General features: G+C 41.8%; 1 protein-coding gene and 2 pseudogenes across 50 annotated transcripts in view; all 3 read left to right on the top strand.

The window, feature by feature from the left end:
- PLEKHA5 (pleckstrin homology domain containing A5) overlaps positions 1-26,866 on the top strand; it is a 238,586-nt gene that overhangs the window by 159,657 nt on the left and 52,063 nt on the right. For 43 of the 50 annotated variants that reach the window (XM_035255213.3, XM_078338249.1, XM_078338254.1 and 40 more), the window contains 3 exons: positions 4,408-4,491; positions 7,589-7,708; positions 8,510-8,563. In XM_035255213.3, coding sequence (XP_035111104.3) covers positions 4,408-4,491; positions 7,589-7,708; positions 8,510-8,563 — 258 coding nt within the window. Of the gene's footprint in view, positions 1-4,407; positions 4,492-7,423; positions 7,709-8,509; positions 8,564-26,866 lie in introns of all 50 variants that reach the window. The other 7 variants (XM_054237944.2, XM_035255218.3, XM_078338257.1 and 4 more) reach the window with 3 other exon arrangements.
- On the top strand, positions 19,866-21,014 carry LOC118144415 (serine/arginine-rich splicing factor 11 pseudogene; annotated as a pseudogene).
- On the top strand, positions 21,028-22,240 carry LOC144576512 (uncharacterized; annotated as a pseudogene).

Genomic DNA, 26,866 nt, shown 5'->3' with positions numbered 1-26,866 from the left:
GTTTTCTTTCTGGTACCCTCCTTTCAGTGTGAGAGACGAGACAATGGGGAGAGAGTCAGCAAGGCAGCTCTTTCTTGTTTTAAAAATTAAATAAAAGGGCCAGGCGCAGTGGCTCATGTCTTTAATCTCAGCACTTTGGGAGACCGAGGTGGGCAGATCACAAGGTCAGGAGTTTGAGACCAGCCTGACCAACATGGTGAAACCCTGTGTCTACTAAAGATAAAAAATTAGCTGGGTGTAGTGGCAGTCGCCTGTAGTCCCACCTCCTCAGAAGGCTGAGGCAGGGGAATCAATCGCTTGAACCCAGGAAGCGTGGGTTACAGTGAGCCAAGATCACGTCACTGCACTCCAGCCTGAGCTAAAGAAGGAGACTGTCAAAAACGAAAAAAAAATTAAATTAAAATCTTTTACAATGTTAAGAACTCATGTATAAAAAATACCTAATTGCAACATTTCATCTCTCAGGAGCACAGGAGCAGTTCTTTTGAGCAGATGGATTCTGTATTCTCTGCTTGATACCGTATCTCATCAGTTCTCCATGTAGGTTAACACCACATGCAGTTCTTGGTTTGTTTTAGGTTTGGGTGTTTTGTTTTGTTTTGTTTTGTTTTTGAGACAGAGTCTCACTCTACTGCCCAGGCTAGAATGTAGAGGCACAATCTCAGCTCACTGCAACCTCCACCTCCTGGGTTCAAGCGATTCTCCTGCCTCAGCCTCCAGAGTAGCTGGGATTATAGGCACGCGCCACCATGCCGGCTAATTTTTGCATTTTCAGTAGAGACGTAGTTTCACCATGTTGCCCAGGCTGGTCTTGAACTCCTCACCTCAAGTGATCCACAGGCCTCGGCCTCCCAAAGTGCTGGGATTGCAGACATGAGCCACTGTGCCTGCCCTAGAACACATGCATTTTTCTTGGCTTTTCATATACTTGCAAATTCTACACCTACCCTCTCTGGCATACCTGCAATTTTATATCAAGCTTATCCTATTGTTTGTGAGGATAAAAGTGTTAACTGTCTTCTAACCAACTGAATATATGGCATAATGAAATATATCCTTAAACACTCAATTTGATATTAGAGGAGCTTAATGTTATGTATACATTTTTAAAAATGGAGATCATGTTTTACTTTGTACATTCAGTTAGTTTAAGCATTGCTTAGTATAGCTTTTTTGAAGCGAATTCAGTGTGTCTTGTATCCCATCAGCTTTTCATAATGCTAAAGCAGTGGTTTTGATTAGTCAGCTAGTACACAGCCAGTTCCTTAATGTCTGTTCTAAGGTGCTCTTTTTTTTCATACTAAAGAATTTCTTGGCTGGGCACAGTGGCTCACACCTGTAATCCTAGCACTCTGGGAGGCTGAGGCAGGCGGATCACCTGAGGTCGGGAGTTCAAGACCAGGCTGACCAACATGGTGAAACCCCATCTTAAAAAAAAAAAAAAAATTTCTTGGCCAGCTGTAGTGGCTCATGCCTATAATCCCAACATTTTGGGAAGCCACGGCCATAGGATCACTTGAACATGGAAGACTGAGGCTGTAGTAAGCTGTGCTTGTGCCACCGCACCCCAGCCTCGGCAACAGAGCAAGACTCTGACTTCAAAAATAATAATACTTGTTTCAGTCATCGGAAGATAAGGGTAAATAAAATAATAATAATAAGTTATTGCTTTATACTATTTTTAAATGCTTATTCTTGTGACAGGCTGAATCTTTCAGCTGCATTATTACGTAAAACATTTGCTTGATATTTCCACAAATAAGCACTTCTTAGAAATTAATAAATTAGGCCAGGCGGGTGGATCACGAGGTCAGGAGTTCGAGACCAGCCTGACCAATGTGGTGAAACCCTGTCTTTACTAAAAATAGAAAAATTAGCCAGGCATGATGGCTCATGCCTATAATCCCAGCTACTCAGGAGGCTGAGGCAGGATTGCTTGAAGCCGGGAGGCGAAGGTTGCAGTGAGCCAAGATTGCACCACTGCACTCCAGCCTGGTCGACAGAGCGAGACTCCATCTAAAAAAAAAATAGGAGATTAATAAATTAATCAGGAATTTTCCTTTGAAGAAATCTTTAATCTGCCTCAAAAAAAGGCTCACTTTGAACTCCATTGTAACAGAGTTCATGTTTCCTCACTTTGTACTTAAAGACTAAATCATGATTGATAAACATGATTTAGTTTTTATAAGAAAAATTTGACCTAATACAACTTAGTGTGTGGCATAACAAAGTGGCTCTAGATGACATGCTCTCGCGGTTAATAGTATTTTTCATGTTCTTACCCAGAATATATCATCGGTTTCCACAGCACATATGAGATGAATCTATATTCTCTCTCCAATTCCCAACTATCTACTACTGCTACTCCTAAAAGACTTCTCCAAAATTGCCAAATTCTTCCTTCAAACTATCCTACCCTCATCCTTGTTCTAGACCCGTGGTTCTCAAAGTGTAGTTCATGGACCCCTGTGGGAGTTCCCTCCCCACGACCCTTTCAGGGAGTCAAAACTACTTTTATAATCATAATAAGGCATTATCCATTTTGTTCCCATTGGCTATGGTGAGTATAATTTCCGGCACCTTAGCATGAATCAAGGCAGTGGCTCCAGACTCTGCTAGTGGTCATTGTGTCTTTCACTGACACACCCTTCAAGTGAAAAATAAAGTATGAGGTTCACTTAAATCTCATTCATGAAACAGTAGAAGATAATTTTATTGTTACATATTCTTCTACTATTACTTGCGATGAAATGGCAAATGCACAAAGCATTCCTATGGCATACCAGAGTCTCACAGGAAAACGTGATTGAGTTGCAAGCTGAATTAGCTCCTTTTTTTGTGAAACACGTTTTTACTTGAACAAAAGGCAATTATCAATATTCAGACATGGTATTTGATAGACACATTTTCTCAAACTGAATGCTATCCTGTCACTTCAAGGGAAAAAACTGACAGTGTTTGTCACTGATGACATTTGAGTGTTCAAGCAAAAAATGGAATTTTGGAAATCACGTATCCGCCACTCTGAACTTGACAGCTTTCCGGTGCTTAAAGATTGGTGGTGATATAAACCCTAGTGATTTTTTTATATTGTATACTAACATATGTCAACATTTGGAACATTGCATAACTCATTGAACCAATATTTTCCAGATGACCAGTGTTTGATATCGCAAGATTCGCTTGAAGTGCAGATAGGCCAGTGGGTATTTTATGTAACAGTATCAAAAGTTCATTGATAAGGTTTTGGATACCACACTAACCTTTAAAAAACAAAATACCACTTTTTTGAGCTATAGCGCAATGTCAAAGATGAACATCTATAATTATCAAGAGAAACTATTAAAGTTCTCTTCCTTTTTACAACTAAGTGTATTGAGGGTAGATTTTTTTTCACATACTTCCACTAAAAGAGATTATCACAACAGATTAAACACAGAAGCAGATACAAGAATCCAGGTAGACATTAAAGATTTGCAAAAGTATAAAACAATGCCACTCGTGCCACTACATTTTCTTTTTAAAAATTTAAAGGGATCCTGAAGCCAGAGAGTTTTTAGAGAACTTCTAAACCAGACCATAGAATTACCCTGTTCAGGCTGGGCACAGTGGCTCATGCTTATAATCCAAGCACTTTTGAGAGGCCAAGGTAGGCAGATTGCTTGAGGCCAGGAGAGACCAGCCAACATGGTGAAACCCTGTCTCTACTAAAAGTACAAAAATTAGCCACGCGTGGTGGCATGCACCTGTGATCCCAGCTACTTGAGAGATGAAGGTAGGAGAATCTTTTGAACCTGGGAAGTGGAGGTTGCAGCGAGCTGACATTGTGCCATTACACTCCAGTGTGGGCAACAGAGTGAGACTCTGCCTCAAAATAAAACAAAACAAAAAAAAGAATTACTCTGTTCATCCACATCCATTTTTGTTTTGTTGTTGTTGTTGTTTTTGTTTTTTTGAGACAGAGTCTCACTCTGTTGCCCATGCTGGAGTGCATTGGCACTATCTCGGCTCACTGCAACCTCTGCCTCCTGGGTTCAAGCAGTTCTCCTACTTCAGCCTCCCAAGTAACTGGGATTACAAGTGCACACCACCACGCCTGGCTAATGTTTTGTATGTTTAATAGAGACAGGGATCTCACCATGTTGGCCAGGCTGGTCTCGAACTCCTGACCTCAAGTGTTCCCGCCTTGGCCTCCCAAAGTGCTGGGATTACAGGTATGAGCCACTGCGCCCAGCCCCGCGTCAGTATTTTATTACACAGAAATTTTAGTCTCTATCATCTTTCATAAGCACTAATAGCAATTTGAAATGGTATTTCATAATATGAATTTAAGATTTCTCCTTGCTGACATTGACAAGAAAAAAAAAAACTTTACCACAGAATTACATTGTGCCTTTACTTTCCTAGCATGTCTATGTGCCTGACAGAAGGTCAGTGCCAGCTGGCCTGACTTTACAGCCTGTTAGTCCGCAGAGCCTCCAAGGGAAAACGGTGAGTAATATCTTTCTTTCCCATACCATGTTTTATTTATGTGCTGCACAGGAAGATACATATCTAACGTAGTTTTTAAGTTTGAATTTTCAGAGGTGTCTCCCAAAGAAAAAACAGTACTGCTTTTGTGCAGGAGATGCTCATCAGAAGAATTTGGAATCACGAAGCCATTTTAGTGTTTTAGTGGATACCTTTTCCTAAGCGTCTGACTGCCTAAATAAAAGATTATATTTTGAAACTTTATGGCCAGGTGTGGTGGTTCATGCCTGTAATCCCATCACTTTGGGAGACTGAGGCGGGTGGATAGCCTGAGGTCAGGAGCTCGAGACCAGCCTGGCCAACATGATGAACCCCGTCTCTACAATAAAAATACAAAATTAGCCAGGCATGGTGGCACATGCCTGTAATCCCAGCTACTTGGGAATCTGAGGCAGGAGAATCACTTGAATTCGGGAGACGGAGGTTGCAATGAGCCAACATCACACCATTACACTCCAACCTGGGTGACAGAGCCAGACTGTCTCAAAAAAAAAAAAGAAAGAAAGAAAGAAACTTTGTTGTATAAGCTAGGTGGGTTTCTTTGTTAATTCCCTTATTCTTAAAACAAGTTACAGTCAGTCATTAGTGGACAAATCCAGCAAGCAGCTATTTGTAGTCAAACTCTGGTGTATGATGTTTTCCCTGTGAATTTTTAGATTAACTTCTAAAGATTAACAGTTAATAAAAGAAACTGATTTACGTATCAGCAGAAAGACCGTAAGAAACATTTACCATTATCATTTCATGATCAGTGTTCTTTTCCATTGGGAAGGAGTTACATTAGCAGGACACTTCCAGTTAAAGAGAAAAGATGACTTTTCCTCAGTTTAGTTTAATTCATTTTTTTAACAAATTTTTTTACTGGCTTTATTGTCAGTAGATAGTTTCTGTAAAGGTGTGATTTTAGCACCTGTTCATTATTTAAAAATTCTCTTCCTGCAGTAATCAAAACAAATTCATCTTCTGTGTTTTGTAAAAACATTGTTTTATCTTTTACACGTTTAGATAAAAGGAAACATTTCCTTGCATTAAGCTACCTGCAGTTTATTTGTCAAAGATTATAAATATTACTTGCTTAAAACAAGAACTTTTAAATGTTGGAATTTTAAAACATTAGATTTTGACCTAACAAATAGGCATTCATCATAAAGTAAATGCTGATCTCGTACCACAAATGTTTCTCTCCTCCTTGCTCCCTCTAGTGGAAATGTAGCATCAAACTTATTTCCCACCTCCTCCTTTCTTCGGTCAAATGTGCCCCTTTATTTGACCTCAAAATCTAAATAAAGTTATTGGTATCTTTCATCCTTTTGAAGATTTCTTAATGTTTTTAACTCCATAAATAATAAACCAGAGTTTCAGTATTTCTTGTGGTATCACTCTGGGTTCTTAGAATATCTAAATCTCTTACCCCACCTTAGCTTCTCCCTGGCGAGACTCCAGGTGCTGGATGTGATGATCATAAAACAAGGATCATCTGGCATCATGAGGTCACGAGACAGGATTGGAATCGGAGCAAGAGCAGCTGTTCTTTTACTCTTCCGTGGCTCATTCTTTAACTCTCACACACCCAACATTCTTTGATGGTTTGGTACACAGTGGAAGTCTCACCTGCGGATACCCAGTTTTATCAGAGGGATCCGATAGCAACCACAGTTTACTTCTACTAACACTTTTTCTGTCTGAAGGCAATAGTTTTTAATATGATTCCAGATACCACTGAAAAACGATTTGTTTTTGAAAAGAATTATAGGAAAATAAAGAGCAATAGCAAATAACAGAACAGAAGAGAGCTAGTGCAATGCCGTGGTGTAGGCAAAACAAACCAATCTCAGAAATATTTTTTAGCCTGGAAGTTCTAAGAGTACATTGCAGCCCTCAAGTGAGGAGAGTCTCCCTTTAGCCCACTTCCATTTTGTAATCATAACAAAGCTCAGAGATATACCAAGTAATACTTGAGGGGCTGTAAGACTGCCAATGCCCGTACTTTACCGTATTTCTAAGAAAAGTCTATCAAATTGGCCCATTAAGGAATTTCATCCACCATTGAAAATTTGTTGGTTTTTTTTTGAATCGTAGTCACCAATCAGGAACCAAAAACAAGTTTTCCCAGAGTGAAGAAGGAGGGTTTACATGCCCATGGAAATTTTCTCTTTTAATTAAAAAATAAAACTGATCTTTTAGTCATTAAAAATGCTATGAAAGCACTAACATTGTCATTTCAGAATAAAACTGGGAAGTGATTAATTGAACCCAGATACCAAGTTTAATAATGTGAAGATATCCAAGTTTTACATTTAATTTATTTTATTTTATTTATGTATTTACTTTGAGACAGAGTCTCGCCCTGTCGCCCAGGCTGAAGTGCAGAGGCACGGTCTCAGTTTACTGCAACCTCTGCCTCCTGGGTTCAAGAAGTTCTCCTGCCTCAACCTCCCAAGTAGCTGGTATTACAGCCATGCGCCACCATGCCCAGCTAACTTTTTGTATCTTTAGTAGACACAGGGTTTCACCATGTTAGTGAGGCTGGTCTCGAACTCCTGACCGCGTGATCCACCCACCTCAGCCTCCCAGAGTGCTGGGATTACAGGCATGATCCACTGTGCCCAGCCTGCATTTATTTTAATTATTTTATGCTCCTTCTGTTAGAAAGTTGGACATGCAGGTATTTGTACTATTGCTAGAAAAGGTGTGATTTTTTTAGACAGCTTACTAAAATATCTTTTGATAATTTTTTAGCCACACTTATATGCAAACCTTTATAATGGTTTTTTGGCATTGTGCTTTTTTGTACTTAACATTTAAATATTCTCATGAGTTCTGAGAAAATGCCTTAATGTACTGTTGTTTCGCTGTATCTTTTAAAGTAACACTGTTCCTTCTATTTCTCTAGATATCTATGCATTTATGTAGGACCTATCATCATAGTGCCTAGGCACTGTGTTTGATGTCAACCATAAGAGGAAACTTGCCAAGAAATATTGATTTAATATCTGTCACTTAAGACAACAATTAATCTGTTTTCCACTGTTTGGATTCTTAAATTGTACTCCTTCAGCCGGAGGAGCTTACACTGCTGCTAATAAAGCTGAGGCGGCACCAAGCCGAGCTGGGCAGTATCCGGGAGCACACGTTAGCACAGCTCATGCAGCTAAAGCTCGAGGCCCACAGCCCAAAGGTCAGCCACTGAGATCTGTCTGTGTTGTCTGCCACCATCACTCACCTCCAGCCACTCGTTGGTTCCTATGATCAGTGTCCTTAGTGTTGCGCATGAGCCCAGACCATCGTGGTGACGGCCTTAGAATCTCCTGTCAACCCTTTGAGAACTCCGCTTATTTATACGTGACTGAAAGAAAATACAGGGAGGGTGCGTTTCTTCTTAGCCTCCCACCCACCCGCTCCCCCAGTCTTTGGTTTTGAGGAAGGAAATGCGTACAGTACTCCACGTATGCGTCAACTTCGTGTTGTTATTCACTGAATACCATGACTTCCACGTCTGGTAAAGCAAATATTGAGAAGTCCTGTAATTTCTAGTAAAACGATGAATTGGAAATTCATTATAGCTTTAATACTGCCTTTGAAATCTTAAAGATTAATTTTAAAATGTCTTCTATTTTTAATGAGTGAACTCATAACCATTTCTCAAAGGGTTTGTGGCTCAGGTTGTATAAGAAACATCTCATTGAAAGAAGTAGTACTATATTACAGGAAATAACAGTTTGCTAAAGCGATTTTAAGGAATTTTTTCTGCTTAATAGTTCATTGTTCATATGCATGTATACTTAATTTCTTACCAAACAAAGTATAATTTTATATGTCATCGGTCCCATTTACAGGGGAGCATGTGCACAAAAGTTGTTGTATACTGTGATATAATAGGTGATAGTAAATTACCTGTTTTTCTTATTTCAAAATTGACCTTTTCTTGAATTCCACATCCTCTTTCTCTATCCCTTTTTTCTTAATTGGTGCCTACTAGAACGAAATTCTTTCACATCATCTCCAAAGGAACACCATATATTTGGATCATCAGGTGGGATTCAGAGATTTTCTTACTTTTTACTACTTAATGGAACTTCTTAAATATAGTACCCTTTTCCAGGTTACTCAGCTATTTCAGTCACTATGAATTAATGACATGACTTTTACAAGTGACAGAATATGATGAAATCCTTGACCAGGTGGATTTAGGAATTCCATCATATACAGGGAGAAAGGACAGGTTTGGAGGTAAAGGGGGATGTAAATGCCGGGCCACCTAAAATTGAGACCCCAAATTCTCTAGACTTCTTCCTTTTTACCCCATTAAAACACCTACTTCTTGAGGCTTATCTTAGCTTGGAGCTGACCTAATTCAAGGAGCAGACACCAAGCTGTGAATTGTCTTGTTGGAAGGCAAGACGGAGGGTGAATGTAGTAGGCTCTGTTTTCCCAAAGCGGGGTCTAAAGATGGGCGAAGTCAGCCGGATACAATGGCTCGCGCCTGTAATCCCAGCACTTTGGGAGGCCAAGGTAGGCAGATCACTGGAGGCCACGAATTTGAGACCAGCCTGGCCAACATGGAAGAACCTGTCTCTATTAAAAATACAACAATTAGCCAGGTGTCACAGTGAACATCTGAAATCCCAGCTACACAGGAGGCTGAGGCACAAGAATTGCTTGAACCCAGGAGGCAGAGTTTGCAGTGAGCCAAGATGTCACACCACTGCACTCCAGCCTGGGTGACAGAGCAAGACTGTCTCAAAAGGAAAAAAAAAAAGGGAAGTGGGCGGGTAGGAAGGAAAGAAGAAAGGAAGATGGGTGAAGTGTATAGTGGAGGTGATTTTCAGTTGCCTGTCCTTATTCCCTGTTTGCCGTGTACTTCCAGTGTTTGGTTTTTGCCAACATGTGGAGAGCCAGTTTTATAGTGACCTACAGTTCATAGCATTAGCTCAGCGGTGGTACCAGGTGTGGCTTGTTGAGGTGAATGTTCAAAACGGAAAGTTGCAATGGGCCGGGCATGGTGGCTCACACCTGTAATCCCAGCCTTTGGGAGGCTGAGGTGTGTGGACCATCTGAGGTCAAGAATTTGAGACTAGCCTGGCCAACATGGCGAAACCCCATGTCTACTGAAAATATAAAAATTAGTCAGGCATGGTGGTGCGCACCTGTAATCCCAGCTGCTTGGGAGGCTAAGGCAGGAGAGTCACTTGAGGCCTGGAGGCGGAGGTTGCAGTGAACCGAGGTCACACCACTGCACTCCAGCCTGGGCAACAGAGTGAGACTTTTGTCTCAAAATTTTGAAGAAGTGGCAGTGAACAAGGAGTGACTCTCTCCTCTTTAGTTTTTATAAAATGCTCTATTAATATTTAATTTGGGAATCTTTTTGTTACAAGACATGATTTATTTCATTGAATGCATTTTTTCATGTAAATTAAGCTAAAACTTATTCTAGCTTGTTTCAAAATGTCCAAACTTGAATATTTTATCAAATAAAGAGGTCACTATGGAAAATGTTACGAGACAAATGCTTGCATTTTTATATTTGCCTGTTTGAAACAAAATAGTAACGTGCTACTTTAAATTAGTTGTATTTAAAGAGAGAGTTTACGTTAGGATAACCCTTTGAAACGTGTTAACTCATTTTTCTTATTTTAATTTTTAAAAGTAACATAGTTTTGTTAGTATAAAGTTTATATACTTTCCACAAAACATTTTCGTCATCACTTTGCCCCATTGGAATGCTTTAAAAAATAAGCATTTCGTCCAAATTTCAGAACTTCAGTCCAGAGATTGAGGCTATTGAAATTGAACCCCAGTGTATATCATGCATTTTGAAAGCAGTCTGATAAAGACATGTTAGCTAATAAAATAGAAATCTGCGTCTTCCTTCAAATTCTGCACTACCAGATAGCTGCTAAGATACGTGAGAAATTTAAAAAAAAAAAAAGCTCCTTTGTATTTAGAGCTACAGATAGTCCTAAAAATAGTGAGATATTAAAAATGAGGTGTAGAAAACAATGATATAAATATGAATTTGAAGTTATCTCAGAAAATGAACCTTGTGGTTTACTGTAATTTATTACTGACCTCTTTGAATCAAAGCTGGAATTGCAGAGACACAGAACTTCAGCAAATTTTAGAGGAGGACAGGTAAATACGTCCAAAACTCCACCATTTGCTAAGAAGCCCCTCCCCAATCACGGTCCCGGGTGGAGCCTGTGTGTTATCCCTCTAAGGCTCATCCCCGTCGCTCCTCTCTAAGCAGGCTTTGCTGAACCTTTTCCTGCTTCGTGCTTGTGGTCCTGCCAGTGACTTCCAAACATCCCAACATGTTACTGATCTCTGTTCTCTCAACATGTCACCAAAGCTTTTCCAGTAATTTACCTGCAGTAAAGTTAGTCCATTTTTCAGTTTTGCGTTAATGAGAAGGATTACAGAATCGTTTGAATGATATTTTATGTCTGAAGTAAGACTATTTTGATAGCAAAAATTGGGCCATTTTCAGGTAATGATTAGATAGCATGTGAAAACATGGTGGAGACTTTGCCCAGAAACTCAGATACGCTTAAATGTATATATCTTAAGGTTTCCTAAAGAAAATCTCTCTTTAAATAATTGTATTAAAAATTTATGATTTCAAATAATTGCATTTAATAGAAATGAAATTACTTAGTTTTGAACTATTCTATATTTTATGTCAGTAGTTGTGGCTATTAAATTATATAACAATAGTTCTTGATAATTTTGAGTTTTAATAAAATTTTTCATTCAGCTGAAACATTTCCAGCTTTTAATCTTGTTACTGCCAGTAACATAACATTTTAGATTACCAGGTCTGTTGTTCTTGTGGGCATTATAGGCTCCCTGGATTTATGAATTGATTTATAAGTTTTATATAACCACAAATTTGAAAGTAAATTATAAAATCTGAAAGAGGAAAAGGCTCTGGTCACATTTTATGCTGTATATCATAACAAATAAACACGTACTAATCTATTCTCAAACTTATTCTGCCTCCCCTAATAGATCATCAGAACAACCCAAGACCAGCCACAAAATTCAGTTTTCCTCCTGCCCCTTGTAAGGTGTTACAGTAATCAGAAGCAAAACTAATTTATTTAAATTCTGTTCATCCCTGTCACTATTCACAAAAAAGATCCAAAGAGTAGTCTCAGAGTTGCTGCTGGAATGTTTAAAAACAAATAAAAAATAAAATTACCTTATCTGAAAGTCTACAGATTTACATAGTAAACAGTCAATCCAAAAACCTTGACTTCTTGTGCCTGTAACTTCAGCAAAATAATCTGGTTCTCACTATCACCATTTATGAGGATGAATCATGTATCGAAGTGGTTTAAAAATAACAATAACTTGGCTGGGCACAGTGGCTCACGCCTGTAATCCCAGCACTTTGGTAGGCCGAGGCAGGCGGATCACTTGAGGTCAGGATTTCAAGACCAGCCTGGCCAACACGATGAAACCCTGCCTCTACCAAAAATTTTAAAAATTTAAAAAAATTAAGTGGGCACCTGTAATCCCAGCTACTCGGGAGGCTGAGACAGGAGAATTACTTGAACCTACGAGGCGGAGGTTGCAGTGAGCCAAGTCTGCGCCATTGCACTCCAGCCTGGGCGACAGAGTGAAACTCTGTCTTAAATATATACATACATATATATCTATACTAACTACATGGTAGAATTTTCTTCAGTTTTTTGTTTCATTATGAAGTACACTATTACAGTTTGTGTATGCTTCCGCGGCCCAGTTAGTATATTATTCGAAGTCCACATTTATGTAAGACTAGCCCTGGTTCGTCATTTTTGTGAATTTTAAGATAGCATTACTGTATACATAGAGTAATCCCAACTATATTTTTTATGTATCTCATCCGTGCTCTGTGTAGAGAATGAATGAATACACAGTACATCAGTAACTCATTTTGTTGCTGAATATTGGAGTTGCTTTTGGTTACAGTTTAGGGAAACTTGCTAGCTTCATCCTAAAATGCATTTACTGAATAGATTGAACATGTATTAGCTTTTTCCATGTTTATTTTTCTGCCTAACAGAATATAAAAGGGGTGGAGGAAGCCGTAAGCCAAGTGTTGCCCTTCCTGTGTCCTTGCCATGAGGTTGGAAGTAAATTTCAGATGACCAGCAGTCAGAGCAGGGTCTCCCCCGCTGAAGATTGAAGTCTCCTGTTGTAGGTCTTTGACAGTGCCATAGTGGCGAGTTGGTATTTTATGAGGGAAAGAGAAAATTTCGGAAAAACACATTTTTTTTTTCTATCAGAACAGGGCAGGTCAAGCATAAGCTGCCTTACTGAGCAAGCATTTTATTATTAGGAGTCCCTAAAAGGTCCCACAGAGCCAGGTGTAAGTCATTTGTTTGAAACAAGAGTAACGGGTTTCCTGGGGAGCTGATTGTAGCCAAACCATTTGATAATATTTGGTTGTAAGATACAGAAGGAGCATACTGGTTGTTGTGGCTCCTTTCCCCTACTGGTTATTAGGCATTTTTAATAGTATCCCTGGTGGTTAGATTCCCAAGCCAGTCCATGAAGCACAGTATCTTACTCTGTGCTATATCTGAAGACTAGACTAACAGTATCACACACCCTACCCACATTGAAGAAAACAGCTCTCTTAAAAACGTACTCAATGTGGCCGGGCGCCGTGGCTCACGCCTGTAATCCCAGCACTTTGGGAGGCCGAGGCAGGTGGATCACCTGAGGTCAGGAGTTTGAGACCAGCCTGGCCAACATGGGGAAACCCCGTCTCTACTAAAAATACAAAAAATTAGCCGGGTGTGGTGGTTCATGCCACCCGCTACTCGGGAGGCTGAGGCAGGAGAATTGCTTGAACCAGGGAATCAGAGTGAAGCAAGATCACACAACTGCACTCTCTCTCCAAAAATAAAAAAGAAGATGGGCAGGAGGGACAGAGATGAAACCCCAAAAAATCTGGAGCAGGATATGGAATAATAATGGCAAAACTCTAAGATTTAATGGATTAGATTAGAATTTAAAATGTAGCCGGGCGTGGTGGCTCACGCCTGTAGTCCCAGCACTTTGGGAGGTGGAGTTCGGCAGATCATGAGGTCAAGAGATTGAAAACATCCTGGCTAACAGGGTGAAAACCCGTCTCTACTAAAAATACAAAAACGTAGCCAGGTATGGTGGCATGTGCCATGCCTCCAGCTACTTGGGAGGCTCAGGCAGGAGAATCACTTGAACCTGGGAGGCAGAGTTTGTAGTGAGCCAGGATCGTGCCACTGCACTCCAGCCTGGGTGACAGAGCGAGGAGCAAGACTCTGTCTCAAAAAAAAGAATTTAAAATGTGTCTCGTAAATTGGCCTGAGAGTGCATATGTTATTATCATGGGTCTGTTCTTACTAGTAATTAATCTGTCCTATTTTTAGCTATATATATATATATGTTTTTAACCAATCTTAGTGCTAACTGGGGAAGACCTCTGTTTCTTGGTGTTCTCCAAACTGAGAATTCATCTTCATCTCTTCGTCATTTTACTAGCTGTCGCTGTGTGAGTCTTCATCTCTAACCTCTCTGGGATTCTCCCAGAGAGCAGGGTCTATAGTGTTGGGCTTTCTTCATGTGGGCTCATTTGCAGGGAATTTCGTGCTATCAAGCTACGAGAGAAGAGAGTGAACAGGGAAGGGATGTTTTATCAACTGCCATGGGCAACTTGGGCCTTATCGGACAGTTGCCTGTTGACAAATGAGTAGAAACACTACAGAATTACCCAAGTGAACAATAGAAGTAGGAAGCATCTGACTGGCTCCCATCCTCCATTGATTAAGGGTTGCCCTGTGAGACCAACTGACCGCCACATTGAGGTTATGCATGCATGGAGTTCCCATACACAAAGTGGTGGACTCAACAAACATCTCTCTACAGTTTCAGTTACGTATACCTCTGGCTGCCTGCAGAGATATCCGTTTGGAGTTTCTGCCTTCAGCACATCCTCAAGGTACGAAAACATCTTTTGTCGTCCTTTCTTTTTTTGAGACACAGTCTCACTCTATTGCCCAGGCTGGAGTGCAGTGGCACAATCTCAGCTCACTGCAACCTCAGCCTCCCGGGTTCAAACGATTCTCCTGCCTCAGCCTCCCGAGTAGCTGGGATTACAGGTGCCCACCACCACACCCAGCTAATTTTGAATTTTTAGTGGAGATGATGTTGGCCAGGCTGGTCTTAAACTCTTAACCTCAGGTAATGCACCCACCTCAGCCTCTCAAAGTGCTGGGATTGCAAGGCGTGAGCCACCACACCCAGCCCAAAGCTTGTCATCTTTATCTTTCAAGTCCCTGACCAAAAAACTAAAGCAAAAAAAAAGCCTGGTTCAGAATATCTGTTACTGTTAACGTTGCTCATACCACAAACCTTATTGAATACATCGTCCTTGAGAAGGAGCCCATGGGCGTGGAGAGCCATCAGCCCTCTTCCTTTACTGTTTGCTTACACCTGCACCTGAACACCCCCAGTGGAAAAGAGGGTGACACACAGAGAAAGTGAGGCCCAGTCTCCTCTACAGGCTATGGGTGGGACAGCCTGACACCAGTCTTTGACAGTCTGGCTCACTGATCAGCAAGAAGAAAAGCAAGTGGCAGACTACCTGGAAGGACCTAAGGTATGACTAAGCCTCCTTGGCATCCCGCCTGCCACTGCCTCACTGTAATGATGGAGATTTTCCAAATTTGTGAAAATGGCAGAATTACGTCACACAGGTGCCTGGAATTGTATAATGTTCTTCTAAAATCTTGTCTGCTGAACATCAGCATGGATTAAAGTTAAACTGATAACTTTAAACTGGAATTAAATGTACTTTAAAAACAGTTTTACTGAAAACCGAAATCATGAGATTCTATAGAACTATCTGAGCAGATTTTTTTTTTTTAGCTGATTACATGTTGGCATGATGTTTGGTCAAGAAAACAAAGACTATCAGCCGGGCGCGGTGGCTCACGCCTGTAATCCCAGCACTTTGGGAGGCTGAGGCGGGTGGATCACAAGATCAAGAGATCGAGACCATCCTGGTCAACATGGTGAAACCCCGTCTCTACTAAAAATACAAAAAATTAGCTGGGCATGGTGGCGCGTGCCTGTAATCCCAGCTACTCAGGAGGCTGAGGCAGGAGAATTGCCTGGACCCAGGAGGCGGAGGTTGCGGGGAGCCGAGATCGCACTATTGCACTCCAGCCTGGGTAACAAGAGCGAAACTCCGTCTCAAAAAAAAAAAAGAAAAAGAAAACAAAGACTATCATAACACCTTAGTAGGCGAGATTCCTCATTACCCTTTAGTCCGCAAAGCTTGGGAGTGTATCCTCTGTAATGCTTTTCCTGAATCTTTGTATACACATGGCAATATTCCTGGGCTCACATCTAGATTTTGTTGTATATCCCATTTTATTGTATAGTAGTCCTGGATGTGTCTTACCTTAATTTTCCTGCCTTTGGATAATAAGTTCCTTGATATATGCCTGTAAGCCTCCACTCTAACATTTATAAGATAGTAATGTGAACCTTTTAGGGTTGTTGAGGATTAATTGAGGTAGTATCTATAAACTCTCTATAAACACAGTAAGAGGAGTTAATAAGCTCTCAGTAGATGGGAAGTCTGTGACTGCTGAAATTGAAATTAGGTTCAATTGCTCATTTAATCTTCCTAAAGGTCCTGCCACATTACGTCTTTTAGCCAACTCTGGAAATTTCACTAACTCCTTTTGCCCTACCAAAAAAAGCCTCTTTTTGTCATGTAAGCCTTCAGTCTACCACTAGCCCGTCACAACTTGGGAAGTAATTCCTCCCCCATAAACCCATTTCTCCAGCCAGTGACTCACCATTTCTCAGACACTTCCGAAGCACTGCCTTCCCTGCGTGGGTGTGTAGTCCCTGTTCAGCCCTACTGTGTAAGTCTCACTTCAGTTCACAAACCACCGCCTTCTGCAACGCCCCACTTGTTTCAGATGCACAGGCTCTTCAGCATATGGACCAGTTACCTTTATCCCCATTTAATCAGATTCCATGACTTGCCCAAAATCACAAGCTAGGATAGGAAACCTTGTATTAATGGATTTCCTTTCACTTTTAAAAAATTTTAACTTCTTTCAAACTTAATGGGTCAGTCTGTTCAGAGTTTCAGGCTGTTGTCTTTGTTACCTGAGGAATATCAGCTTCTGGATGGCTCTAACAAGGTAGCAAAGTGAAAACGAAATTTCCCTATCTTTTCTCAAATGTATAATAGTTATACAGTTCTATTTTTATTTATAAAATTTTATAAATATGATTTTGTAGTTGCAAAATTACAAAAGTAGCTCGTTATAGCAGGCTTTGCTTTTGACTTAATAATTTTACAGTAGGTTTTTCCTCTATCTTAATTTGATGTACATTTTTCAACAAGTTTATCCATTCTGCAAAGATCTGTGGAACTCATTGTAAGGCACTATGCTAGTGCCTACAATGTAGAATTTTTTTTTTTTGAGACAGAGTTTCGCTGTTGTTACCCCGGCTGGAGTGCAATGGCGCAATCTCGGCTCACTGCAACCTCTGCCTCCTGGGTTCAGGCAATTCTCCTGCCTCAGCCTCCTGAGTAGCTGGGATTACAGGCACGCGCCACTGTGCCCAGCTAAGTTTTTATATTTTTAGTAGAGACGGGGTTTCACCATGTTGACCAGGACGGTCTCTATCTCTTGACTTCGTGATCCACCCTCCTCGGCCTCCCAAAGTGCTGGGATTACAGGCGTGAGCCACCGCGCCTGGCCCAATGTAGAATTCTTGAATTATTTTCAAGACCTGGAAGGAAATAAGTTGAATATAAATGCGAAAAACATTTCTAAAATGGATGGAAAAGTGTCATTTTGTTGTTGAAACATAAGCTGATAGATCTTTGAATTAATGGTGGGAATTCAGCTACTCAGTGCTATTTGTAACTTCTAAGAACACAGTTGACCATTAATAAAATCTAGATCCTTGTATCTAGAAGTTATTTTAATTTTGATTTAAAATTCAAATATATTCTAGAGTAGAGTTATCCATGCCAAACACAAGTACCTTTTTGACTAACAGAGATGTAAGATTTTCACTTTGGGAATGTGTGTCCCTTAAAAATGGTAGATTTTAGTGTATCCTTAAAATATTGGCAAAAGATGATCTCAAACCTATGTTCACAGTAAAAGATTTTTGTAATTGATCTTGAGTTCTTTTAATATTTTCTGTTTCCTGTGGATGCCAGGAATAAACATAGTAGTAGCCTTGCTTGAAATTAAAGGAACAATGATTAGGAAAAGGCCATTAAACAAGGAAATTATATTAAGCTACTAAAGTTAATATATATATATATATCAGATCTGTAAAATTTATCCATAGCCAATGTAAGTAAATTATTTGGAATGGCACTAGCCCAGGCCTTCAGAGTTTGCTTTCAAATATACCACAGGTACATAATCTATCTTCTTTGAAAAAAGGGGCAAATATTATAGTCTAGCTATATCTTTATAACAATAGTAGTTTTTTTTCAAGTTTTACTTAAAGGAAAAACATACAGCATAGATAATGTATTCAAATTGCTTTAAAACTTCTGAAGTAATCTCAATAACCCTTCAGTTATAAAGAGACTTATTCACATTCTTCTATTACTGAAGTCACTTCAAATTTCCCTGCTTCTTGTTAAACAGAGTGGTTTCAATAGGTGGTCACACCCTTCAATCTCAGGTTCCTGGACTTTCAGATGTGCCTAGAGAGAGAGTGGAAGGCAGATTTACATTGTTATTATCTAAATGTCCTGTTTATAAAGACCACCCCCCATTCCCTAAAGCCTCATCCTGGGCATGTCTAATTCTTTAGCATTTTAGTTTTGCTGCACATTTTAAGAGTTTATTGATGTAGACACAGGAGGACATTCTTGAGAAGTGGAGTCTTAGGTGATTACCCTCTGGGGTTTTTTGCTTTTGTTAAGACAGATTCCCAACTTGAGTCTTTTCTGAAGAAGTCAAGAACTCAGGAAAAGTCCCTTTTCCACTTAAATGGAAAATGACAGCAAGAGCTGGGTCTTCCTAGTTAACAGCGAAGGACAGAAGCTTTGCCCTGTATCCACCCAGACTGTTCAAGAAAAAGGAGCTATTAGCACAGGATTCAGACTCACGTAAACCGAGTTACAAGACAGCTTGAGCAAAGGTTTCCCCTTCTGTAAATGAGATGCAGATCACAGGAAAAATCCTACTTACTTGACTGGTCTAGATTTTTTTTTTTTTTTTTTTTTGAGACAGTCTCCCTCTGTCGCCCAGGCTGGAGTGCAGTGGCACAATCTCGGTTCACGGCAACCTCCCAGCTCAAGCGATTCTCTTGCCTCAGCCTCCCAAGTAGCTGGGATTACAGGTGCACGCCACCATGCCTGGCTAATTTTTTTTTGTATTTTTAGTAGAGAGGGGGTTTCACCATGTTGGTCAGGCTGGTCTCGATCTCCTGACCTCGTGATCTGCCCGATCCTTTTTGCAGCTTTGTTCTGTTGCGGCTGTTGCCGGAGACAGGGTCTGGCTTTGTCACCCAGGCTGGAGTGCAGTGGCAATCGTGGCTCACTGCAGCCTGAACTTCATTAGGCCTCAGCCTAGAGGGTCTGGCTTTGTCACCCAGGCTGGAGTGCAGTGGCAATCGTGGCTCACTGCAGCCTGAACTTCATTAGGCCTCAGCCTCCCGAGTAACGGGAATCACAGGCCTGCACCACCATGCCCGGCTACTTTTTTGTAGAGACAGGGTTTCGCCATGTTGCCCTCCCAGTCTCCGGCTCCTGGCCTCAAGTGATCCACCTGCCTCGCCCTCCTGAAGTGCTGGAACTGCAGGCATGAACCAGCGCGCACGACCTTTTCTCTTAAGAAAAAGAGTAACTGGCTGGGCGCGGTGGCTCACACCTGGAATCCCAGCACTTTGGGAAGACAAGGTGGGCGGATCACCTGAAACCAGGCGTTCGAGACCAGCCTGGCCAACGTGGTGAAACCTCGTCTCTACTAAAATTACGAAAGAGTAGACAGGCGTGGGTGGCGCAGGCCTGTGGTCCTAGTCACTCGGGGAGCCTGAGTCAGGATTGCCTCAGCCCAGGAGGCGGAGGTTACAGTGACCCGCGCAGGATAGCGCCGTTGCTCTCCAGCCAGGCAACAGTGCAAGACTCCGTCTAAAGAAATAGTTATTATATTTGCCCAGCAGACCTCAAAACTGATAAAGAGGCCAGGATTAAGTATCAGATTTTCTAGATAGTTTTTCTAGTCATTTGGGCTTAAAATTTTCAAGTAAAAATAGGTGTTTTTGTTAGAAATACACTGGCATTACCTAAGTGCATGTCCAAGATGTTGCCACGTGGCTTGTCTTATTTACAGCGAGAGCTGATTATGAAAACTGTGGGCTTGGAGACGAGGTGGGGTGGCCGTTTTCTCGCGGTCTCCAACTCGCGAGCTCTTTTTCCCCATCCCCGGGGCGTGCGTCCGGCAGAGAAACTCAGGCGGTGGCAGCAGCGGCAGAAGGGGTGGCCTCGGACACCCTCCCGGCGAACCGGTTTCTCTTCCCCTCCCCACTGTTTGTTGTGTGTTTGATGTGTCAAAGGGGCGAGAACGCGAGCAGTACCCTGAGCAGCACCACCCTCGTCCCCAGCACCGCGGGCCCGGTGGCGGGGTGGTGGCGGCGACACCGAGGTAATGGGTGACCAATGCCTCCCCAAGTGCCAGCTCTGAACAGATGCGGACTCTCGGTTTTCTAGGCAAGATCTACGCACCGCGCCTGTTCCCACTGGATAACTCAGCTCTGCCCGTCTCATCTCGTTAAGTTCCATGATGCACAACGTCTGACAAACACTGTGTTCCTGACAGAGCTTTGATGGCGTACCACATGCTGAAGGAGCGACTCTTGATAAGGTTAAGGCTTTGTCTCTGTTGGCACCCGCTACCGCAATGGCAGGTGTCGTGCATGGTGAGCGTCTGCCTACTCTGAACGCACTTACTCAGACTGGTGCTGTCCCACTGGCTGCTTTGGGGGCTCCTACTCTTGATCCTGCCCTTGCTGCCCTTGGGCTTCCTGGAGCAAACCTGAACTCTCAGTCTCTTGCCACAAATCAGTTGCTGAAGCTCATGAGTACTGTTGATCCCAAGTTGAATCGTGTGCCTGCTGGTCTTGTTTAACCAAGTATGAAATTGGATACCGCTAGTAAAATAAAGGAAGCGGCCAGACTCGGTGGCTCACACCTGCAATCCCAGCACTTTGGGAGGCGGAGGTGGGTGGATCACTTGAGGTCAGGAGTTCGGGGAGACCAGCCTGAACAACATGGTGAAGCCCCGTCTCTACTTAAAATTCCAAATTAGCTGGGCATGGTGGTGCATGCCTGTAATCCCAAATATGTGGGAAGCTGAGGTAGGAGAATCGCTTGAACCCAGGAGGTGGACATTGCAGTAAGCCTAGATCATGCCATTGCACTCCAACCTGGTCAACAAGAGCAAAAAATAAAAAAAAGAGGAAGCTATGAAGAGTACAGGAAGCACAGCCCCTAATTCTGCTGCTATAGAACCATGTAAGGAAGAGGAAAAAAGAAGGCATTCAAGATCAAGATCACGTTCTAGGAGGAGGAGGACTTCGTTTTCTAGATGGTCAGGAAGCAGATCAAGAGGGTGGGCCGAGCGCGGTGGCTCAAGCCTGTAATCCCAGCACTTTGGGAGGCCGAGGCAGGTGGATCACGAGGTCAGGCGATCGAGACCATCCTGGTCAACACGGTGAAACCCCGTCTCTACTAAAAATACAAAAAATTAGCTGGGCATGGTGGCGCGTGCCTGTAATCCCAGCTACTCAGGAGGCTGAGGCAGGAGAATTGCCTGAACCCAGGGGGCGGAGGTTGCAGTGAGCGGAGATCGCGCCATTGCACTCCAGCCTGGGTAGCAGGAGCGAAACTCTGCCTCAAAAAAAAAAAAAAGAGGGCGATCACATTCTAAATCTAGGAATCATAGATGATCCAAAAGCCCAAGACAGAGAAGATCATCTTCCAGAAAGAGGTAGAAGGTCGAGGAGCACATAAAAAACAAGAGACAAAAAGAAGGCAGAAAGGAGAGGTTCTGAAACCACCAAAAAGGTAGAGCACAGCCAGACGTTCCAGAATTGCAAGCAGAGAGAGACGACGACGAAGAGGCAGGAGCGGAGCAAGATCTAAAAAGCCTCGGTCTCCTAAAGCAAAACTGTCTTGCTCACCGTCCCCTGGGAGACAAAAAAGGAGAAGAAAGATAAAGAAGTGGGGATGAAAGAGAACGATCAGCAAGCAGGAAGAAGAGTAAAGATAAAAGGACCGGAAAAGAAAATCAGAGCATGATACGGACTTAAAAGTTACACGGGATTATGGTGAAAAGGAACAGGGAGAAAGAAGAAAAAGAGAAGAAAGCAATGGAAGCAGGTTCCCCTAGAACACAGGAATGTTCTGTGGAGAAAGGAACTGGTGATTCACCAAGAGAATCCAAAGTGAATGGGGATGATCATCCTCCTGAAGAAGACGTGGATATGAATGAATATTGCCTCTGTGGGAATTCAGCTGTATACATGCATCAGTGTCATCCCTTTGTGTGATTTCTGAATGCTGTATTTGTTCATCTCAAACCTTGATGTACATAGCTCTGAGTTATAAATGGTTACAAAGCTCCCATTATTGATATTATTTACATCGAAAAGCATTTAGAAAATGGTACGACGTAAGCAATTCTTGTCGTGGTGAAATCTGACTGAGTAACCAGGCAGTTTTGCTGTTGCTGCTGCTTCATAGCAGAAATGAAAAGCTGCGTGCATCTACAGCAGGAATGGATTATGTCATCTGATCTCCTTTACTAAGTTCACTTACGTTCATTGCCGTAATAGAGCTATGTAGGAAATGCACTGATTGCATGTTATTGTGGCAAGAAGATCCTAAATATTAAAATCCTGCAACACGATGGATCTACTTATGGTCTTGTTTTTGACATGACGACCTTCTTATAGTTCCATCTGGAAATGAGCATTTGAAATAGATAATCTGGCCAGGTACGGTGGCTCATGCCTGTAATTGTGGCACTTTAGGAGGTTGAGGCAGGCTGGCCAACATGGTGAAAGCGTGTCTCTACTAAAAATACAAAAATTAGCTGGGCATGATGGTGGGTGCCCGTAATTCCAGCTACTTGGGAGTCTGAAACAGGAGAATCACTTGAACCCAGGAGGTGGAGGTTGCAGTGAACCTCGGTCACGCCACTGCACTCCAGCCTGAGCGACAGAGTGAGACTGTTTTTAAAAAATAATAAGACAAAATTAGCTGGGTGTGGTGGCACGTGCCCTTAATCCCAGCTACACAGGAGGCTGAGGCAGGAGAATTCCCTGAACCCAGGAGGCAGAGGTTGCAGTGAGCCGAGATCATGCCATTGCACTCCAGCCTGGGTAACAAGAGCAAAACTCTGTCTAAAAACATATATATATATATATATATATATATATATATATATATATATATATAATAATATATATATATATAATAATATATATATATATATAATAAGACAAATCTTGATACTGTACCTTTTGCTTGACCTCAAGTTGTATAAAACCAATAAGCTGCAGTAGTATTCTTACTGCACACAGTGATTTCACGTTATGTATGCAAAGTAGTTCAGCAACTGTTTCTTTTTTTTTTTTTTTTTTTTTTGAGACTGAGTTTCGCTCTTGTTACCCAGGCTGGAGTGCAATGGTGCGATCTCGGCTCACTGCAACCTCCGTCTCCTGGGTTCAGGCAATTCTCCCGCCTCAGCCTCCTGAGTAGCTGGGACTACAGGCACGCGCCACCATGCCCAGCTAAATTTTTGTATGTTTAGTAGAGACGGGGTTTCACCATGTTGACCAGGATGGTCTGGATCTCTTGACCTCGTGATCCACCCGCCTCGGCCTTCCAAAGTGCTGGGATTACAGGCGTGAGCCACCGCACCCCGCCAGCAACTGTTTCTTAGTTACAGAAGTTTCAACCTTTACTTTCGTGCAGTAAAAACCAAAGCAGGCTATAGTCTGTGCCATGATAATGTACAGTTTTTGAAATTATTTCATAAGACTTTGATAATAAAACCCTTAAAAGAAAATCGTTTAATATCTGAATCATACATCCTCATTTCTATTATGATGAAATAATCTGCCTTTTATAATAACTTTATAATTTAACAATTAAGTAACATATGTAGACTGTTAATACCACTCTTAAAAGGATATCTAGGATTCTCATATTCAAACAAGAAGAGAATTAGCAGTACTCTTTTTTTTTCTTTAAGAACTTAAAGACTGGGTGCACCTTGGGAAGCTGAGGCGGGTGAATCATCTGAAGTCAGGAGTTTGAGACCAGCCTGACCTGCATGGTGAAACCCCGTCTCTATTAAAAATACAAAAATTAGCTGGATGTAGTGGCAGTCACCTGTAATCCCAGCTACTCAGAAGGCTGAGGCAGGAGAATCGCTTAAACCCTGGAAGTAGAGGTTGCGGTGAGCCAAGATGGCACCATTGGTTTTTTTTTCTTTGTTTCCCTGTGCCTGTAAAAGTTAACGCTTACTCTATCCTGTAGTCTGTTAAGTGTGCAGTAGCATTATGTCTAAGAAAACAAAAACCTGCCGGGCACGGTGGCTCACACCTGTAGTCCCAGCACTTTGGGAGGCCAAGGCGGGAGAATTGCCTGAACCCAGTTGGCGGAGGTTGCGGTGACCCGAGATCGCACCATTGCACTCCAGCCTGGGTAAGGAGAGTGAAACTCTGTCTCAAAAAAAGAAAAGAAAAACCTATATTGCTTAAAAAAAAAAAAAAAATATTAATGATCATCTGAGCCTTAGCAAGTCCTAATCTTTTTGCTGGTGGAAGGTTTTACCTCCATGTCTGCTGACTGATCAGGGTGGTGGTTGCTAAAGTTTGGGATAGCTGTGGCAGTTTCTTAAAATAAGACAACGATGAAGTTTCCTACATCAATTGGATCCTCTTTTCATGAAACGATTTCTCTGTAGCATGCAATGCTGTTTGAGAACATTTTGCCAATGGTAGAACTTCTTTCAGAATTGGAGTGCAGTCGGACATGGTGGCTCATGCCTATCACTTTGAAAGGACAAGGTGGAAGGATTGCTTGAGGCCAGGAGTTTGAAACCAGCCTCAGCAACATAGCAAGACCCCTTCTCTGCAAAAAAAAAAAAAAACTTTTTTAATTAGCCACGAGTAACACACACACTTACAGCCCCAGCTATTTGGGAGGCTGAGGTGGCAGGATCGCTTGAGCCCAGGAGGTCAAGGCTGCAGTGAGCTCTGATTGCTCCACTGCACTGCAGTCTGGGCTACAGAGCAAAACTTTGTCTCAAAAATTTTTTTTAAAAAGTACAATTGAACTGAATCTTCTTATCCTTCTGCTGTTTTATCAACCAAGTTTATATATTCCGAATGCTTTGTTGTCATTTCAACAGTGTTCACAGCCTCTTCACCAGGAGTAGATTTTATCTCAAGAAACCACTTTCTTTCCTCATCCGTAAGAAGCAGTTCCTCATGCCCTCAAGTTTTAGTGCGAGACTGAAGCAATTCACTCACATCTTCAGGCTTCATACCCCTCAGACTCATGCATGAGAGTTGGAACCAATGTTTTCAAACTTCTGTTAATGTTGCTGTTTTGACCTTCTCCCTTGAATCACAAATATCTAGTAGAATGGTGAATTGTTTCCAGAAGATTCTTCTTTAATTCACCCATGTCCATCAGAAGAATCACTATCTACAGCAGCTATAGCCTTATGAAATGCACTGCCTAAATAGTAAGAATTGAAAGTTGAAATGACTCCTTGATCCATGGGCTGCAGAATGGATTTGTGTTAATGGTCATGAGAACCACATTAATCTCCCTGTGTGTTTCCGTCAGCACTCTTGGATAACTAGGTTCATTGCCAATGGCCAGTAATCTTTTGAAAGAATCTTTTTTTTCTGAGCAGTAGTTCTCAACAGTGGGTTTAAAATATTCAGTAAAGCATGCTCTAAACAGGTGTGCTGTCTAGGCTTTGTCGTTCCGTTTTTCGGAGTATAAGCAGAGTAGATTTAACATGATTTTTAAGGGCCTCAGGATTTTCAGAATAGTAAATGAGCATTGGCTTCAGCCTAAATTACCAGCTACATTAGCCCCAAACAGTGTCACCCTATTTGAAGCTTTGGAGCCAGGCACTGTCTTCCCCTCTATAGCTGTTAGAGTCCTAGGGAGCATCTTATTCCCATACAAGCCTGTTTTATCTGCATTGAAAATTGGTCACTGCAGCCACCTTCTGTAATTATCTTAGCCAGATCTTCTCAGTCATTTGCTACAGCCTCTTAACCAGCCCCTGCTGCTTCACCTTGCACTTCTACGTTACAGAGATGGCTTCTTGCCTTAAACCCCCTGAATCAAATTCTGCCAGCTTCCAACTTTGCTTCTGCAGCTTCTTCACCTCTCAACCTTTATAGGACTGAAGACTCAAGTTAGGGTCTTGCTCTCTGGATTAGACTTTGGCTTAAGGGAATGTTCTAGTTGGGTTGATCTCTCCAGATCACTAAAACTTTCTCCCTATTAGCAACAAGGCTGTTTTGCTTCCTTATCATTCATATATTGACCAGAGTAGCACTTTTAATTTCTTTCAACAACTTAATTTCTTTACCTTCTCAGCTTGGGTAAATGTTTGTCACAAGAGGCCTAGCTTTTAACCTGTCTCTGCTTTTCAACATGTCTTTCTCACTAACCTTAATCCTCTCTAGCTTTTGTTTTAAAGTGCTAGGCATGCAACTCTTCCTTTCACTTGAACTGTTAGGAGCCATTGTAGGGTTATTAATTGGCCTAATTTCAATATTGTTGTGTCTCCGGGAATAGGCAGGCCCAAGCAAAGGCAGAGAGATGGGGCAATAGCCAGTCACTGAAACAGAAGAGTCACATTTATTGATTTCACCATCTCTTATGAGCGAAGTTCCTGGCTCCCCAGAAACAGCTGTAAAAGGTTGAGCCAGGAGGATTGCTTGAGCCCAGGAGTTCAAGACCAGTCTGGGCAACACAGTGAGACCCCTGTCTCTACAAAAAATTAACTGGACACGGTGGCATGTGTCTGTAGTCTTACCTTATGCAAGAGGCTAAGGTGGCAGGCTTGCCTAAGCCAGGAGGTTGAGGCTGCATTGAGCCGCGATAGGGCCACTGCATTCCAACCCAAGCAACAGATAATAACAGTAATAATTTTTTGAGTTTAACTGATGTGTTCCAAATACGTTGACATTTAATTAGTTTGACAAAATTAATTTATAGTTACAGAAATCAGGTTGGTGGTAAAGGAACATGAGGGAACTA

The sequence above is a fragment of the Callithrix jacchus genome, chromosome 9 (assembly GCF_049354715.1).
Source record: "Callithrix jacchus isolate 240 chromosome 9, calJac240_pri, whole genome shotgun sequence".
In the NCBI taxonomy this organism is placed as follows: domain Eukaryota; kingdom Metazoa; phylum Chordata; class Mammalia; order Primates; family Cebidae; genus Callithrix; species Callithrix jacchus.
This window is presented reverse-complemented; position numbering and strand designations above follow the sequence as displayed.